Below are 19,665 nucleotides of genomic sequence, written 5' to 3'. Positions count from 1 at the left end.
CATCAAAACGGTACACAGCACAATGTTGTACGAGCGCATTGACTGATCATCTGCTAATGTCGCCAACAGCTGATTCACTATCAATATTGATGAGAGGACTTCACCACAGTCTTAAAATGCCATTGCACACAGCAACCAGAGGAATTCTTACTCGTTACGTTGGGTATTTAGAAATAACACATTTATTGCAAGCTAACTTTAAGGACAGTAGCCTAGAAATAGTTAATAGCGATACTAGTGGGCCAACACTTTAATGCGTTGCTATGGCATTTCTCTGCCTGCTATTTTAACACAGATGTTAAACTATTTTAAATAGGTTAACCCTCCACTGACACACATAGGATTGAACAGTCTGTCCACTTACTTCCCTGTGTTTAGAGCTCTGGTGAGCACCTGGGTGGCCCTTAAGCATGAAAATGCAGTGCCCACCAGATTGCTGGACGGCTTTCGTGCTCAGTGGGCCGGTACCGCAGTGAATTCACACTATTCCAGATCATCCCTGCAAATTAGGAGCATAGGGATCACTAGGCGAAAAAAGACCAAGGTTCATCTAGTTTGCCTTCTACAATCCTGGTAGTCGCATGATAGATGCATTTAGAGGGAAGTTAGATAAGCACATGAGGGAGAAAGGAATAGAAGGATATGCTGATAAGGTGAGATGAAGAGGGGTGGGAGGAGCCTCGTGTGGAGCATAAACACCGGCATAGACTGGTCGGGCCGAATGGCCTCTTTCTGTGCTGTAAATTCTATATAATTCCACATAATTCTATAAAATGATAATGGAGTTGTTGACTAATCACAGTGATCAATCTCTATCAATGAGTCTACAACAGACCCAGACATGAGGTGAGGAAAACCCCCAGTGGTGGAGAGCTTTGGGAGCCATGGGTCCAATGTCCCCTGTTCCTCCCAAGCACGCTACACACACCACATGTCATGTTTCACATTACTCAAATTAGGGGTAAATTTGACTTTGGACAATAGTGTGAAACAGGCGATATTGGCCCGGCCGCCCTTTAAACACCTCTCCCGATTTTCATTCCCATTGACTCCCATCAGAAACAAAAATCAGGAGCAGTGTTTCAAGGGCTGCCGAGCTGATATTGCCTGTTTTATACGATCAAAGTCAAAATTAGCCCCCATAGTGTGTAAACACCTGTAAATGATTGAACTTTACTTTAGACAGAGTCAGCTGATCCGTAACAATTTCCCAAGAGCGACTGCTTGAACATTGATTGGTGGTCCATCTAAAATATATAACCCCACCACTCTAACCGATATAGATGGCTTGCCATGATTCATCAGCAACTCTTGTTGTTGTATTGTGCCACGACCAGGATGGTAGAGGGTGAACTAGATGGACCTTGGTCTAGCATCATAGAATAATACAGCACAGAAGGAGGCCATTCGGCCCATTGTGCCTGTGCCGGCTCTCTGAAAGAGCGCTCCAATTAGTCCCACTCCCCCCTGCTCTTTCCTCATAGCCCAGCAAATTTCTCCTTTTCAAGTATTTATTCAATTCTCTTTTGAAAGATACTATTGAATCTGCTTCCACCACCCTTTCAGGCAGTGCATTCCAGATCATGACAAATCTAGCAATTCTTAATTTAAAAAGTGGACAGAGTATCGTCAAAGCAACACGTTAAGCATTAGTGCCAATATGGGGGCAGCAATGTGCATGAATTGTCAATTCAGTGGGTAGTACTCTCCCCTCTGAGTCAGAAGGTTGTGGGTTCAAGTCCCACTCCAGAGACTTGAGCACACAATCCAGACTGACACTCCAGTGCAGTGCCGAGGGAGTGCTGCACTGTCAGAGGTGCCGTCTTTCGGATGAGACGTTAAACCGAGGCCCCGTCTGCCCCCTCAGGTGGATGGAAAAGATCCCATGGCACGATTTTGAAGAAAAGCAGGGGAGTTCTCCCCGGTGCCTTGGCCAATATTCATCCCTCAACCAACATCACTAAAAAAAATACCAGATTATCTGATCATTATCACATTGCTATTTCTGGGACCTTGCTATGCGCACAAAATTGGCTGCCGCATTTCCCACATTACAACAGTGACTACACTCCAAAAGTATTTAATTGGCTGTAATGGAGCTTTGGGACGTCCTGTGGTCGTGAAAGGCGCTATATAAATGCAAGTTTTCTTTTTTCAAAAGTACTTCATTGGCTGCAACAAAAAAAAACCGCTTTGGGACGTCCTGAGGATGGCTATATACATGCAAGTTTAAAAAAAAATTATAGCTTCGGTGACTCAATTGCGCTTTTGACCTTCTCCCGGGGAGCAGTATTTAAGCAGCAATGTCAAATGGTTTTTTTTTTGGTGGGGTCGGTTTTTCGCGTCAGTTGCACTGACAGGAGCGAGTGAGAGGTTCGCGGTAGAAGCGCCGGGAGGATAAGGAAGGACATGGGGAGCCATGTGCTTGGAAATTTATTAAAAACCCAACAGCTGAGGCAGCTATGCCCCGGATCGCATGGAATGCGGTAGACGGTGAGCGAACGGGACTTTTATGGAAACTTCACACAGGGGGAGACGTAATTTTACCCAAACGACATCGAGACTTGTCGGCGGTGGGTGAAGTCAGCGCAACAACTCCCCTTTTAGTCCAAGAACGTCTTTGGATTACCGCACGTCGCCCCTAAGGTCCATTGTTAAAGAGAGTCGAAACTCATCTTGCGAAAGGTAAATTCAGTTTAAATCCATACGGAAAAGAGTAGGGAAGGAAGGAAGGGGGAGGAGAAAAGTTTGTATCAGTATTGGATTGCAAACTGTGTCTTGTGCAGGAGAAAAATAAATAAGGATTTCCAGCATCCGCAGTATTTTGCTATTATAAGGAGTTAAGGGGCTTGAAACCACACGCATGTGTGAATAGTTCTGGTTGGTGGTTTTGAAGTTATAAAGTCAGGCTTTAGTTTGTCTGGATAAAGACACTGGTGTCTTAACATGTCTAACGTGGTACACATGTCCGCCAATGTAGTCAAGGACAGCAGCTGTCGGTGTCCGCTCCCCACACACACTCTGCACTTATTTCAAGATTAGGCTCCGGTCGCAGGCTGTCCCACCCCACCCCTCCCCCCTCGCCGACTGCCTGTGTGGCACCTAAAAGAGGTTTCACCTGATCCCATCCCTTTGAAGCGAATCCACCGAGTGTCGTTTCGAGGTTGCAGCCTGTCTGTACATTTCGTGTAGATTTCTCATTGCCTTTGCTGTGCGCCTCCACCCACCAACCAACCCCTTATCCTGCAGCTTTTTAGCAACTCTTCAAAACTCGCGGAAACACTCCTGTCGCCCTCCCCGGGAGTTGGATATATTTATTGTGCAAAGTATCCGTGATCGGTTGAATGTTTTTTCTTGGATGGAGTCGCCTGTGTAATGCAAAAATAACAGCAAGGACTTGTATTTATACAACGCCTTTCACGACCTCAGGACGTCCCAAAGCGCTTTACAGCCAATTATGAAAAAAAAATTTTGAAGTGTAGTCACTGCTGTAATGTAGGAGAGGCGGCAGCCAATTTGCGCACAGCAAGCTCCCACAAACAGCAACGTGATGATGACCAGTTCATCTGTTTTAGTGATGTTGGTTGAGGGATAAATATTGACCAGGACACCGGGGAGAACTCCCCTGCTCTTCTTCGAAATAATGCCTTAAGTCCACCTGAGAGAACAGACGGGGCCTCGGTTTAACGTCTCATCCGAAAGACGGCTCCTCCGACAGTGCAGCACTCCCTCAGTACTGCACTGGAGTGTCAGCCTAGATTATGGGCTCACATCTCTGAAGTGGGACTTGAACCCACAACCATCTGACCTAGAGGCGAGAATGCTGCCCACTGAGCCAAAAAAAACAAAAAGACGACGACGCCAAGGATCCGAGTGCAGACCAGGCGACCTCAATTTGAATATTTTTCTGGGATAACAGGGCTATTTTTGCTCCAGGGATTTCTGAAATGTGTTTCTACCTGGGGGACTAGATTTTTTAAAAATTCTTTATAATAAATTATTATATTTAAAGAGATTCTGGTTTACTCTCTTGAGGACACAGATCAAACCTCACCGTGTGCTTTAATTGATACTCTGCCATTTATAGCAATATATATACAGCACCTTGTAATGTACTAAATTGTCCCAACAACTTGCATTTATACAGCGTCTTGAATCCGAACATAACGAAATTGACAAAAAGACCAGCTGGTCCATCACCCTTGCCCCACACAATGATGGCTGGACCATCATGGCTAAACACTTCTTCCCTTCCCTGACCTCCCCTCGCCCCAGTAAGGGAAGAAATACTCTGTAAAATTCCTCACCAACCTCCGCAGGCAATCAAAACCTGTCCAGGAGATCAAGTGGACCACATGTTACCCTTAACGTAGTAAAATGTTCCAAGGCGCTTCACAGGAGTGTTAACAAACAAAATTTGAACCACATAAGGAAATATAAGGACAGGTTACCAATTGCTTGGTTTTAAGCATAATCATAAAGGGGGAGAGTGAGGTAGAGAGGCGGAGTGATTTAGGGAGGGAATTCCGAGCTTAGGGCCTAGACGGCGGAAGGGAACTAAGGGATATGGGGATTGCGCGGGAAGGTGGAGTTGAGGTAGAAGATCAGATCTTATTGAATGGCGGAGTAGGCTCAGAGGGCCGAATGACCTACTCCTGCTCCTAATTCTTGTGTTCTTATTAAGGCATAACTGCGGGGTGAAGGAAGTGAGGGATGCACAAGATGCCAGATGTGGAGGCCAGATTTGGAGGAACGCAGAGTTCTCGGAGGGCTGTAGGGCTGGAGGAGGTTACAGAGACAGGGTGGGGTTGAGGCCATGGATTTGAATATGAAGATGAGAATTTTAAAATTCGAGGTGTTGCCAGGCCGGGAGCCAGTGTAGGTCAGTGAGCACAGGGGTGATGGGTGAACGGGACTTGGTGCCACTTAGGATACGGGGCAGTGAGCACAGGGGTGATGGGTGAACGGGACTTGGTGCCACTTAGGATACGGGGCAGTGAGCACAGGGGTGATGGGTGAACGGGACTTGGTGCCACTTAGGATACGGGGCAGTGAGCACAGGGGTGATGGGTGAACGGGATTTGGTGCCACTTAGGATACGGGGCAGTGAGCACGGGTGATGGGTGAACGGGACTTCGTGCCACTTAGGATACGGGGCAGTGAGCACAGGGGTGATGGGTGAATGGGACTTGGTGCCACTTAGGATACGGGGCAGTGAGCACAGGGGTGATGGGCGAATGGGACTTGGTGCCACTTAGGATACGGGGCAGTGAGCACAGGGGTGATGGGTGAACGGGACTTGGTGCCACTTAGGATACGGGGCAGTGAGCACAAGGGTGATGGGTGAACGGGACTTGGTGCGAGTTAGGACACGGGGCAGTGAGCACAGGGGTGATGGGTGAACGGGACTGGGTGTGAGTTAGGACACTGGGCAGTGAGCACAGGGGGTGATGGGTGAACGGGACTTGGTGCGAGTTAGGACACGGGGCAGTGAGCACAGGGGTGATGGGTGAACGGGACTTGGTGCGAGTTAGGATACGGGGCAGTGAGCACAGGGGTGATGGGTGAACGGGACTTGGCGCAAGTTAGGATACGGGGCAGTGAGCACGGGTGATGGGTGAACGGGACTGGGTGTGAGTTAGGACACGGGGCAGTGAGCACAGGGGGTGATGGGTGAACGGGACTTGGTGCGAGTTAGGACACGGGGCAGTGAGCACAGGGGTGATGGGTGAACGGGACTGGGTGGGAGTTAGGACACGGGGCAGTGAGCACAGGGGGTGAGGGGTGAACGGGACTTGGTGCGAGTTAGGACACGGGGCAGTGAGCACAGGGGTGATGGGTGAACGGGACTGGGTGTGAGTTAGGATACGGGGCAGTGAGCACAGGGGTGATGGGTGAACGGGACTTGGTGCCACTTAGGATACGGGCAGTGAGCACAGGGGTGATGGGTGAACGGGACTTGGTGCGAGTTAGGACACGGGTCAGTGAGCACAGGGGTGATGGGTGAATGGGACTTGGTGCGAGTTAGGACACGGGGCAGTGAGCACAGGGGTGATGGGTGAACGGGACTTGGTGCGAGTTAGGACACGGGCAGCAGAGATTTGGATGAGCTCAAGTTTATAGAGGATGGAAGATGGGAGCTTGGTCAGGAGAGCATTGGAATAGTCAAGTCTGGACGTAACAAAAGCATGGAAAAGGGTTTCAGCAGCAGATGGGCTGAGGCAGGGGCGAAGATGGGCGAACAGGGGAGGAATGGGTGTTCAGATGTAATCGGAAATTTAGGGGATGTGACCAAAATCATGGCCGAAGAGCTGAGAGGCAGTTTAAGAACATAAGAATTAAGAGCAGGAGTAGGCCATACGGCCCCTCGAGCCTAATCCGCCATTCAATAAGATCATGGCTGATCATCGACCTCAACTCCACTTTCCCGCCCGATCTCCATATCCCTTGATTCTCCTAGAGTCCAAAAATCTATCTATCTCAGCCTTGAATATACTCAAACACTCGGCATTCACAGCCCGCTGGGGCAGAGAATTCCAAAGATTCACAACTCTCTGAGTGAAGAAATTCCTCCTCATCTCGGTGTTAAATGGCCGACCCCTTATCCTGAGACTATGCCCCCTAGTTCTAGACACTCCAGCCAGGGGAAACATCCTCTCAGCATCTACCTGGTGAATCCCCTTCAGAATCTTGTATGTTCCAATGAGATCGCCTCTCATTCTTCTAAACTCCAGAGAGTACAGGCCCATTCTATACAATCTCTCATCATAAGGCAAGTTTCTGAGATAATCCCTGCTAATTAAATAGATGCTCCAAATATTATACTAGCAGACCTCCTGTGGCATTGCTCCGAGTGCATGGAAAGATACAAACAATAAGTTGTTATTCCATTTAACACACTAAGTATTATCAGTTACGTTAATTTACAGTGACCAAACAATCGAACGAAGTGTGACAGGGAAAGTGTTACAAGAACTAAATGGGATTTTTACAGGAAGTGTATGCTATATGCAAGTCTTTTAATATATTACAGCTACTTAATACCAATATTCTTCCAGAGCACTGCACCTTCACATCATATAATGGTGGGATGTGGTTGATGTCTGAGATTCTTCACACTCTTGATATTTAAGCGGGTGTGCCAGAGAAAAGGTTGTCTCATCGCCGGTATAATGGGGAAATTTCTAGGGACTAATTGGAGAAGAGAATTAGCAGAGTCTTGGCATCTGGCTACCTGGTTGTCCCACAGGAATAGCGTATGATGGTATGGGGGTAGGAGAGAGCAAGATGGGGCCAAAAAAAAAATCACTGACAGTTTACATCTAGAGAAGCCAGTTAAATTTCTAATTGCCCTATCCTCACCCCCAAATCACCATTTCCAGTGTTCTGAAAACTTAACCGTTTATCCATGAATGTGCCTGTATTCAGGATCTTATCCTCTAGTCTCAGAGGGAGCTCCAAGAGCAGTTTGGCAGTTCTCGGCACCGATCTCTAAGATCATCACCATTGCCGTGTCTCCATTGTCCACACCTTACCCTTAGGTAGGCGATGCAGTGTGTAGCTTAATTCTCCCAGTAAACTGGTCCATTGAGGCCTTCAATAATGTACAGCACTCTGTTATCATCTGGACAAGTCTGTTCTCCAATAAATGCAAATAGTTTGCTCCCCAAAGGAATTTTTATATCAAAGTAGGGTTTCTAGCAATTCCACTGTGAACCTTTCTGAAGCGTTGCACTTGTATATTGAGCAGGAGGGCTCGGCGTTGAGGAGCACTATCTCTCAACAATCACAAGTCAAGGCACAACAACTGTTAAAAAGTTTACAGCTTACAGCCCCCAAACTGGCCTTTTAATCTGTTTCATTTCCTGTGCTTTTTCAGTCTTGACAAAGGGTTTCGACCCGAAATGTTGACTCTATTTTCTCTCCACGGGTGTTGCCTGGCCTGCTGAGTTTTTCCAGCATTTTCTGTTGTTATTTCGGATTTCCAGCATCTGCAGTATTTTGCTATCGTTAAAAAGTTTACGTTTGGAGGTCCCTCTCTCAATGCTCCAGTTAAAGAAAGAAAGAACCTGCATTTATATAGCGACTATCACATTCCTCTGGATGTCCTAAAGCTCTTTACGACCAATGAAGTGTAATCGCTGTTGCTTTATAGGCAAATGTGGCAGCCATTTTATGAACAGCAAGATTTCACAAGCAGTGAGATCAATGACTAGATAATCTGTTTTTGGTGGATTTGATTTGAGGCATAAATGTTGACCAGTTAATCCATTTTAGATGGGACCTTGATTTTAGGTTCTTATCCAGAAGACGGCACCTCCGTCAGTGCAGCACAACCTCAGTACTGCCCAGACTGAAGCGTCAGCCTGGATTCTGTGCTCCAGACTCTGGAGTGGGGCTTCAACCCATGAAAGACACATTTGATTGAGCTGTACAGACTTGAAGATCCCAAGTTTGATCCCAAATCTGTGCTAATTAGCTCATCTCACAAGGTGGCACAAAGGCCACACAACTGCCATCTGTGGGGCTGAGCTAGGGATGGGGGCAGGGGGTTCCCACTGCCGATCGCTAACCAACGACTCTGGACAGAGAGGGCGTGTATGTGGACATCGGCCGAGGACGGGATCGCAGTTGACTGTGTGATGCCATCTCTAGTTGAGTAGCCTGCTGACGCACACGAGGCTTGCAGATGGAGAATAGCCACTTGGATGAGGTGCTGGAGGCTGCATCTGGAACCAAAAGCCCTGCAGAAGTCAACGTCTTCAAGATGAGGGAACATTGGCAAAACAGAAATCTCAACGTCAGGATGTCTAATCACTAATATAGGACCATTTTTGCCCAAATTTCTAGTGTTTAATCTAAAACTTAAAGGAGCCATTTGAGGAGTCTGAGGTTGGTGAAACAGACAACAACTACTTTTTTTTTAATTCATTGATGGGATGTGGGCATCGCTGGCTAGGCCTGCATTTAGTTCCCATCCCTAATTGCCCTTGAGAAGGTGGTGGTGAGCCGCCTTGAACCGCTGCAGTCCATATAGTGTAGGTACACCCACGATGCTGTTAGGAAGGGAGTTCCAGGATTTTGGCCCAGCGACAGTGAAGGAACGGCGATACAGGTCCAAGTCAGGATGGTGTGTGACTTGGAGGGGAACTTGTAGGTGGTGATGTTCCCATGCGCCTGCTGCCCTTGTCCTTCTAAGTGGTAGAGGTCGCGGGTTTGGAAGGTGCTGTTGAAGGAGCTTCGGCGAGTTGCTGCAGTGCATCTTGTAGATGGTACACACTGCAGCCACAGTGCGCTGGTGGTGGAGGAAGTAAATGTTGAAGGTTGTGGATGGAGTGCCAATCAAGCGGGCTGCTTTATCCTGAATGGTGTCAAGCTTCTTGAGTGTTGTTGGAGCTGCACTCATCCAGGCAAGTGGAGAGTATGCCATCACACTCCTGACTTGTGCCTTGTAGATGGTGGAAAGGCTTTGGGGAGTCAGGAGGTGAGACCGCAGAATTTCCAGCCTCTGGCCTGCTCTTGTAGCCACAGTATTTATATGGCAGGTCCAGTTCAGTTTCTGATCAATGGTAACCCCAGGATGTTGATAGTGGGGGATTCAGCGATGGTAATGCCATTGAATGTCAAGGGGAGATGGTTAGAGTCTCGCTTGTTGGAGATGGTCATTGCCTGGCACTTGTGTGGTGCGAATGTTACTTGCCACTTGTCAGCCCAAGTCTGAATGTTGTCCAGGTCTTGCTGCATATGGACACGGACTGCGTCAGTATCTGACGAGTCTCGAATGGTGCTGAACAGTGTGCAATCATCAGTGAACATCCCCACTTCTGACCTTATGATGGAGGGAAGGTCATTGATGAAACAGCTGAAGATGGTTGGGCCTAGGACACTGCCCTGAGGAACTCCTGCAGTGATGTCATGTGATTGAGATGAATGACCTCCAACAACCACAGCCAACTTCCTTTGTGCTAGGTATGATTCCAACCAATGGAGAGTTTTCCCCTTGATTCCCATTGACTTCAGTTTTGCTAGGGCTCCTTGATGCCACACTCGATCAAATGCTGCCTTGATGTCAAGGGCAGTCACTCTCACCTCACCTCTGGAGTTCAACTCTTTTGTCCATGTTTGGACCAAGGCTGTAATGAGGTCAGGAGCTGAGTGGCCTTGCGGAACCCAAACTGGGCGTCAGTTAGCAGGTTATTGCTGAGTAAGTGCCGCTTGATAGCACTGTCGACGACACCTTCCATCACTTTGCTGATGATTGAGAGTAGACTGATGGGATGGTAATTGGCCAGGTCGGATTTGTCCTGCTTTTTGTAGACAGGACATACTTGGGCAATTTTCCACATTGCCGGGTAGATGCCAGTGTTGTAACTGTACTGGAACAGCTTGGCTAGGGGCGCAGCTAGTTCTGGAGCACAAGTCTTCAGTACTATTGCCGGAATGTTGTCAGGGCCCATAGCCTTTGCAGTATCCAGTGTCTTCAGCCGTTTCTTGACATCACGTGGAGTGAATTGAATGGGCTGAAGACTGGCATCTGTGATGCTGGGGACCTCAGGAGGAGGCCGAGATGGATCATCCACTCGGCACTTCTGGCTGAAGATAGTTGCAAATGCTTCAGCCTTGTCTTTTGCACTCACGTGCTGGGCTCCACCATCATTGAGGAGGGGGATATTTTTGGAGCCTCCTCCTCCTGTTAACTGTTTAATTGTCCACCACCACTCATGACTGGATGTGGCAGGACTGCAGAACTTTGATTTGATCCGATGGTTGTGAGATCGTTTAGCTCTGTCTATCGCATGTTGCTTCCGTTGTTTGGCATGCAAGTAGTCCAGTGTTGTAGCCTCACCATTTATATAGTGCCTTTTAATGTAGTAAAGTGTCCCAAGGCACTTCACAGGAGTGATTATCAAACAAAATGTGACAGCAAGCCGCATAAGGAGATATTAGGATGGGTGACCAAAAGCTTGGTCAAAGAGGTAGGGTTTGAGGAGCATCTTAAAGGAGGAGAGAGAAGAAGAAAGAAAGAACTTTAAGTCATTTTGAAGTGTAGTCACTGTTGTAATGTAAGCCAATTTGTGCACAGCAAGCTCCCACAAACAGCAGTGAGATAATAACCAAATAATCTGTTTTTAGTGATGTTGGTTGAGGGATGAATATTTGGAGAGGTTTAGGGAGGGAATTCCAGAGCTTAGGGCCCAGGCAGCTGAAGGCACGGCCGCCAATGGTGGAGTGAAGGAAATGGGGAATGTACATGAGGCCAGAATTGGAGAAACACAGAGATCTCGGAGGGTTGTGGGGCTGGAGGAGGTTACAGAGTTAAGAGAGGGGCGAGGCCATGGAGGGATTTGAACACGAGGATGAGAATTTTAAATTTGAGGCGTTGCTGGACCGGGAGCCAAAGTGTAAAACGAACGTTGCGTTCCAGAATGCAAACATTTGTAAATAATCCGCTGACGCCTTATGACGTTGTCACCCATTAATTGAACTGGTGTCGTGACAGAAATGAACAGCAGAAATGTCAGACACCAATCTGTACCAGGCTCAACATTCCTACCAGATGCATGTCACTGCCCTTTTGCATCAGTTTTCTAAAATAGCCTGTGTGCCTGAAAATAATTCCATTCAACACGATCAGTTAGCCAACATGTCAGGAAATCTCGACTTTCAGCTGTGCACGATACTCTGATGCTTCATAGACATGAAGCCCGTGACCAATTTAAATTGAGTTCATACTCCAATCAATTGTGAATCTAAAGGGAATATCTATGTGTGGTTGGCTATAAGGTAATTTCAATATATTCCAGACAATCTGCTTGGCTAATAAGGCAGATCAAAATGACAGGGGAGTTACAGCTTGTGCATAAGAGTACAACAATATTCTAGTTCATAATTGGCCATGATGACTGGTCTGAATTTTCAGTCCTTTATTTTCTGTAGTTTCACAGAGTTATAAACCTCCTCATCGGAACAGGAATAGGCCAGTAAGCCCCTTGAGCCTGTTCCACCATTCAGTTAGATCATGGCTCATCTGTATCTTAACTCCATTTACCCACCTTGGTTCCATAACCCTTAATACTCTTAACAACAAAAGTCTCTACCAATCTCAGTTTTGACATTTTTAATTGACTCCCAGCCTGAGCAGCTTTTTGGGGGAGAGAGTTCCAGATTACCACCACCCTTTGTGTGAAGCAGTGCTTCCTGACATCACCCCTGAACGGCCTAGCTCTAATTTTAAGGTTATGCCCCCTTGTTCTGGACTCCCCATCAGAGGAAATAGTTTCGCTCTATCTGCCCTATAAACCTTTAATTATCTTAAACACTTCAATTAGATCACCCATTAATCTTCTATACTCGAGGGAATATATACTGAAGAAATTATGATATCTACGCTTATAAAAATTCTGCGTGTATCTCTCGCTGGCCGTCCAGTGTTATTTCATGAGTCACTTCTTCATGATGAGGAGATTCATAACAGTGGGTTTTGAGGCAGTGAGGCGAAAAGGTTTAAGAAGAGAGTCTCAGATTGCAGGAGAGAGGTGGCTGAAGGCTCTGCCATCAATTGTAGAGCAGAGGGACAACACCCACTGTCGGCCAGGCTAGAGGAGGGTGTATGCTAAGACATAGAGCTGGACAAGAATGCGGGAGATAGAGTGGTTTCTAAACCAGGACAAGGGATTTGAAGTCAATTCGCTGGGGGATTGAAAGCCAATGGAGTTTGGTGAAAACACCTGCACCTTCAGTTTGGATAATGAAGCAATATTGCCACGATACAAACATCTGCAGTATAGGACCTCATCATAAAAGAACACTAATAGATTTTTTTTTAAATCAATCCTATAATCGAGTTTCATTGTTCAGGTCGGGTACGGTAGCGTAGTGGTTATGCGGCTGGACGACTATTCCAGGGGCCTGGACTAATAATCCAGCAAGTTCAAATCCTACCGTGGCAGTTTCACAATTTGAATCTGGAAATAACAAGCTGGTGTCAGTAAAATGACCAGGAAGCTGTCGGATTGTCGTTAAAACCCAACTGGTTCAACGGTGTCCTTTGAGAAGGGAAACCTGCCGTCCTTACCTGGTCCGGCCTAGATGTGACTCCAGTCCCACACCGAGGTGCTTGGCGCTGAAGTGGCCGAGCAAGCCATTTAGTTATGGACAATAAATTCCGGCCACATTCTGAGAACGGATAATGGGGGGAAAAAAAAAGGTTATGTTTACCAAATTTTACTAATTCCTTTATAGCTGGTTTCCTGCGCTCTAGTGAGCGGGAATGTTTTGTTCAGTGTTTATGTTGGCTGACCATAGGACTGGAGAATTAGTCATGGATGAAGATACACTCGACTGGATTTCATTTTAAACTCTTAAATTTCTGAATACCGTTGTGTTATCGTTTAATGTTGAGGTCAGGCATTCTATTTTATAAAACTAAAACGTATTTTATTTTTTAAAAATTATAAAAAGGATATAGAGGCCCTGGAGAAGGTGCAAAAAAAGATTTACAAGGATGATGTCAGAACTGAGAGGTTATCAGGAAAGATTGAACAGGCTGGGCCTATTTTCTCTAGAAAAAAGACTGAGGGGTGACCTGATAGAGGCCTTTACAATTATGAAAGGGGTCGATGGGGTAGACGTAGAGAAGATGTTTCCACTTGCATGCGAGACCAGAACTAGGGGCCTTAAATAATAAGATAATCACCAATAAATCCAACAGGGAATTCAGGAGAAACTTCTTTACCCAGAGAGTGGTGAGAATGTGGAACTCGTTACCACAGGGAGTGGTTGAGGCGAACAGCATAGATGCATTTAAGGGGAAGCTAGATAAGTACATGAGGGAGCAAGGATTAGAAGGATATGTTGATGGGGTTAGATGAAGAAGAATGGGAGGAGGCTCATGTGGAGCATAAGCACTGGCATGGACCTGTTGGGCCGAATGGCCTGTTTCTGTGCTGTAAATACAATGTACTACTGTACTATGTAATAGATGAAACATTTGCGATCAGCGAGAAGCAGTTGTTTCAGAAATGTCCTAGCCTTTCCATTTGGGGCTTAAAGGGTTAAATTATGAGGACAGGTTGCATAAATCTGGCTTGTATTCCCTTGAGTTCAGAAGATTGAGGGGTGATCTGATCGAGGTGTTTCAGATGATAAAGGGATTTGATAGGATAGACGGAAACGATTTCCTCTGCGTGAGGAATCTAGAACAAGGAGGCATTAACCTTAAAGTTAGAGCGAGGCCATTTGGGAGAGAAATCAGGAAGCACTTCTTCATACAAAGGATAGTGGAAATCTGGGCCTCTCTCTCCCCCAAAGTTATACAGACCCGAATGCCCCAAGTTTCATGGCTGCCCTGTGTTGATTTCATTCAGGTGGACAATCAGGATATTACAATTGGCCTCTGGGCACTTGAATTAGGGAGATAATCAACTGGCCTTTCTGCTCTTTATTGCTGTCCAGTGATCTCCACTGGAAAGTGAGCGTGTCTGGACATTGGCTGAGGACAGCATTGGTTGTGGTGCCCCCATAATTGAATAGCCTGCCAATCTCATTGGAGTTTTCACACTAGATATTTTCCCCTCGATTCAGCATGCCAGATCACTCATGTAAGCAAGTCTATGTGCCCTACAACCCAGTGTTGTTTACTTGTAGCAAGCGGAGAGCCCTTGTATGTTTAAAAAAAAAAATATTCTTAGGATGTGGAAAAGGTCATATTTATTGTCCATCCTTAGTTAAGTGTCAACCATGTAGAGTGGGACTGGAGTCAATGCAGGCCCTACCAGCTAGGAGTGGTAGTATTCCCTTCCCTGAAGGACATTAGTGAACCAGTTGGGTTTTTAACAACATGGTAATTTTACCACAAATTACCAGAATTGAATTTCCCAATGTGCCATGATGGGATTTGAACTTATAATCATGAATGTTAGTACCAGCACCATAAGCATTAGGCTACCTTACCTATGCTTTCAGGGCATGTAACGTGTACGTATTTCAGACTTTCCTATTCTCCTAACATCAAAAACAGCAAAGACGCTCCTCTTGTTCTAACACTGAACATCAAACTGACCTCTGACCTTCCCGATCATGTCAGATTTAGAATGATTGATGAAGGCTTTCAAATCTGAAGCACCAGCTCCTGCCTACAGACTAGAGCTGTCCATCAAAAGGACGGCAAAGGTTCAGGGCCCTACTCCTAGCCAATGTCGGTCAGCGAGCACAGGGGTGATGGGTGAACGGGACTTGGTACCAGACCATGATGTGTATTCTCTACAACTTGAGGAATCAGCTAGCACCAACAAACATTGAAACCGACTGCCAGATTTTGGGGCAAGGATACATAGGATTCTTATTACTGAAAATGTGACGATCACACTGACAAATGAGGAAAGGACACTTGTAGCCGTGAGAAAATTGTTGTGGGGAGGCTGGAGAAATAACATTCTGACACGGTATCTCCAATAGTCACAATGTGCAATGGGTAAAGGAAGTCTAACCACCTACAACATACAAAGCATCAGTCAACGAGATCTGACTGAATATTTAGTCCAGTACCTTCCAGCAGTACTATTTTCGGAACCCGTTACCAACTAAATGCATGTGGTAATATGTAGGGCAATGTATAATATTAGCAGCCATAGCTCATCTACTCTAATTAGTAGACATAGAAATTAGATAAGGAGGTGCACAAGGATTCAGCTCCATCCGTGTCAGTCTAAAATTAATACCTCAAAAATAAATGACAAAAGTTCATGCTAATACTCTTAATCCACAGAATACAAACTCAGATATTAAACCCTGGAAATGACTAGGCAATATTAGCAGATCTACATTAAATACATTAGTACGCCACAAAGCCGCTGAGTCAGAAGGTCGTGGGTTCAAGACCCACTCCAGAGACTTGAGCACATAATCTAGGCTGACTCTCCCAGTGCAGTGCCGATGTGGTACCGCATTATTGGAGGTGCCGTCTTTTAGATGAGATGTTAAACTAAGGCCCCGACTGACTGTTCAGGCGGATGTAAAAGATTCCACGGCATCAATCGAAGAACGGGGGAGTTCCCCCCGGTGTCCTGGCCAACATTCTTCCCTCCATCAACAACACCAAGAGCAGCTTAACTGGTCCTTCAGCTCACTTGCTGTTGGTGGAACCTTGCCTTGTGCAAATTGGCTGATGCTTTTGCCTGCATAACGGCAGTGACTACATTCAGAAACAATCCATCAGCTGTTAACCATTCTGAGGATGTGATGAGGTGGTGTCGAAATGCAAGTTTATTCTATCTTTCCTTTGTCCAGTATTTTAATGGAGAGACAAACTCATTTAACATTTACAGATTAATATTGATGAATATCAAATGAGCGTGTCAAGCATCTGTATATTAATATCGCAAGCAATTATTTCCAGGTTCAACACCCCAAAAAACTTCGACCCTTGTGAAGTGCTTTTTATTGCCATTGTTCTTTGGACACAGCTCAATGAGATACATCGCATTCCTTCTGCATTCCTGCTGCACAATGTGCCTTATGTAGTGTGTATGTTGCACATGGTACAGTGGTATATTGTGCATGGTATAGAGTGTATGGTATAGTGGTATAGTGTGCATGGTATAGTGTGTACAGTGTGTATGGTATATTGTGTATGGTATAGTGTGTATGGTATAATGGTATATTGTGTGTGGTATAGTGGTATATTATGCATGGTATAGTGTGTACGGTAGTGGTACAGTGTGTATGGTATAGTGTGTAAGGTATAGTGGCACAGTGTGTATGGTACAGTGTGTATGGTATATTGTGTATGGTATAGTGTGTATGGTATAATGGTATATTGTGTATGGTATAGTGGTATATTATGCATGGTATAGTGTGTATGGCATAATATGTATAGTATAGTGGTATATTGTGTATGGTATAGTGGTATATTGTGTATGGTATATTGTGTATGGTATAGTGTGTAAAGTATAGTGGTATATTGTGTGTGGTATAGTGTGTATGGTATAGTGGTATATTGCGTATAGTACAATGTATATAGTATAGTGTTTATGGTATAGTGGTATAATGTGTATGGTACAGTGTGTATGGTATAGTGGTATAGTGTGCATGGTATAGTGGTATAGTGTGCATGGTATAGTGGTATATTGTGCATGGTATAGCGTGTAAGGTATAGTGGTATATTGCGCATAGTACAATGTGTATGATATAGTGGTATAGTGTGTATGGTATGGTATAGTGGTATCTTGTGTATGGTATAGTGTGTATGGTGTAGTGGTATATGTGTATGGTATAGTGGTATATTGTGTATGGTATAGTGTGTATGGTATAGTATATTGTGTATGGTATAGTGGTATATTGTGTATGGTATAGTGTGTATGGTGTAGTGGTATATGTAGAAACATAGAAACATAGAAGATAGGAGCAGGAGTAGACCAATCGGCGCTTCGAGCCTGCTCCGCCATTCAATGAGATCATGGCTGATCATCCAAATTCAGTACCCTGTCCCTGCCTTCTCCCCATATCCCTGGATCCCTTTAGCCTTAAGAAATATATCCAACTCTTTCTTGAATATATTTAATGAACTGGCCTCCACAGGTTCACCACTCTCTGGGTGAAGAAATTCCTCCTCATTTCAGTCCTAAATGGCTTACCCCTTATCCTTAGACTATGACCCCTGGTTCTGGACTCCCCGGCCATCAGAAACATCCTTCCTGCATCTAGTCTGTCCAGGCCTGACAGAATTTTATAGGTTTCGATGAGATCCCCTCTCAATCTTCTAAACTCCAGTGAGTATAAGCCCAATCGACACAATCTCTCCTCATACGTCATTCCTGCCATCCCAGGTATCAGCCTGGTGAATCTTCGCTGCACTCCTTCCATGGCAAGAACATCCTTCCTCAGGTAAGGCGACCAAAACTGCACACAGTACTCAAGGTGCGGTCTCACCAAGGCCCTGTCCAACTGTAGCAAGACATCCTTGTTCCTGTACTCAAACCCTCTTGCTACGAAGGCCAACATACCATTTACCTTCTTAACCGCCTGCTGCACCTGCATGCTTACCTTCAGCGACTGGTGCACAAGAACACCCAGGTCTCTTTGCACTTCCCCTTCTCCCAATCTATTGCCATTCAAATAATAATCTGCCTTCCTGTTTTTGCCACCAAAGTGGATAATCTCACTTTTATCCACATTATAGTGCATTTGCCATTTTTCTGCCCAATCACCCAACCTGTCCAAATCGTACTGGAGTTTCACGACATCCTCCTCACAGCTTACCCTCCCACCCAGCTTTGTGTCGTCTGCAAATTTGGAGATATTACATCCAATTCCCTCGTCCAGATCATTAATATATATTGTGAACAGCTAGGGTCCTAGGACCGATCCTTGCGGTACCCCACTAGTCACTGCCTGCCACTCGGAAAACGACCCGTTTATTCCAACTCTTTGCTTTCTGTCCGCCAACCAGTTCTCTATCCAAGTCAATACCTTGCCCCCAATCCCATGTGCCTTAATTTTGCACGCTAATCTCTTATGTGGGACCTTATCGAAAGCCTTCTGAAAGTCCAAATACACCACATCCACTGGTTCTCCCTTATCTATTTTACCAGTTACATCCTCAAAAAATTCCAGTAGATTAGTCAAGCATGATTTACCTTTTGTAAATCCATGTTGACTATGTCCGATCCTGTCACTGCTTTCCAAGTGCTCTGCTATTACATCTTTTATAATAGACTCTAGCATTTTCCCCACTACCGATGTCAGGCTTACTGGTCTATAATTCCCTGCTTTTTCTCTACCACCTTTTTTGAATAGTGGGGTAACATTTGCTACCCTCCAATCCATGGGTACTGTTCCAGAGTCTATCGAGTTCTGGAAGATGACCAGCAATGCATCTGCTATTTCTAGGGCCACTTCCTTAAGTACCCTAGGATGTAGATTATCAGGCCCTGGGGATTTATCGGCCTTCAGTCCCATCAATTTTCCTAACACCATTTCCCTACAAATACTGATTTCTTTCAGTTCCACCCTTTCATCAGACCCTATGTTCCCCGACATCTCTGGGAGGTTATTTGTGTCCTGTGTCATTGTGTATGGTATAGTGGTATATTGTGTATGGTATAGTGTGTATGGTATAGTGGTATAGTGTGTATGGTGTAGTGGTATATGTGTATGGTATAGTGGTATATTGTGTATGGCATAGTGGTATAGTGTGTATGGTGTAGTGGTATATTGTGCATGGTATAGTGTGTATGGTGTAGTGGTATATTGTGCATGGTATAGTGTGTATGGTATAGTAAAGTGTGTATGGTATAGTGGTATATTGTATATGATATAGTGTGTGTGGTATATTGTGTATTGTAGTGTGTATGGTATAGCATATTGTGTATGGTATAGTGGTATATCTTTTATGGTACAGGGTGTGTGGTATAGTGGTATAGTGTGTATGGTACAGGGTGGTAGTGATTGAGCTTTGCTCAGTGTGTGGTTGTGGACTAACTCTGGTGATTGATTCCAGTCAGTAACCATGGTGCGTGGTGCCATCCTCTCTGTGTCAATGCCTGGTGGGTTTTGGTTGTGTCATCAAGGCTTTGATGGATCCTCCCTAATCGAAGTACGGCCTGCTGTTTGTCCAGAAAGCAATCCAAAAAAAGTTCAGCTGTAAAGAATATAAATACAACAAAA

General features: G+C 45.4%; 2 protein-coding genes across 9 annotated transcripts in view; both read left to right on the top strand.

Moving 5' to 3' along the window:
* The window catches only part of LOC147122374 (mitoguardin 1-like), a 59,129-nt gene extending 58,342 nt beyond the window's left edge, over positions 1-787 (top strand). Inside the window, exon 5 of the mRNA XM_085983487.1 lies at positions 70-787. Coding sequence (XP_085839613.1) covers positions 70-73 — 4 coding nt within the window. The 3' untranslated portion in view covers positions 74-787. The remainder of the gene's footprint in view (positions 1-69) is intronic.
* Positions 788-2,312: 1,525 nt separating this feature from the next.
* The window catches only part of nexn (nexilin (F actin binding protein)), a 110,191-nt gene continuing 92,838 nt past the window's right edge, over positions 2,313-19,665 (top strand). For 3 of the 8 annotated variants that reach the window (XM_085983485.1, XM_085983478.1, XM_085983475.1), the window contains exon 1: positions 2,316-2,685. The gene's annotated coding sequence lies outside the window, so the exon portion shown is untranslated. Of the gene's footprint in view, positions 2,686-19,665 lie in introns of all 8 variants that reach the window. The other 5 variants (XM_085983480.1, XM_085983479.1, XM_085983484.1 and 2 more) reach the window with 4 other exon arrangements.

Source organism: Somniosus microcephalus, chromosome 3 (genome assembly GCF_052327205.1).
Source record: "Somniosus microcephalus isolate GS21.2 chromosome 3, FLI_Smic_1.0, whole genome shotgun sequence".
Lineage (NCBI taxonomy): Eukaryota > Metazoa > Chordata > Chondrichthyes > Squaliformes > Somniosidae > Somniosus > Somniosus microcephalus.
The sequence above is the reverse complement of the archived record's forward strand: the minus strand, read 5'-3'. Positions and strand labels throughout refer to the sequence as shown.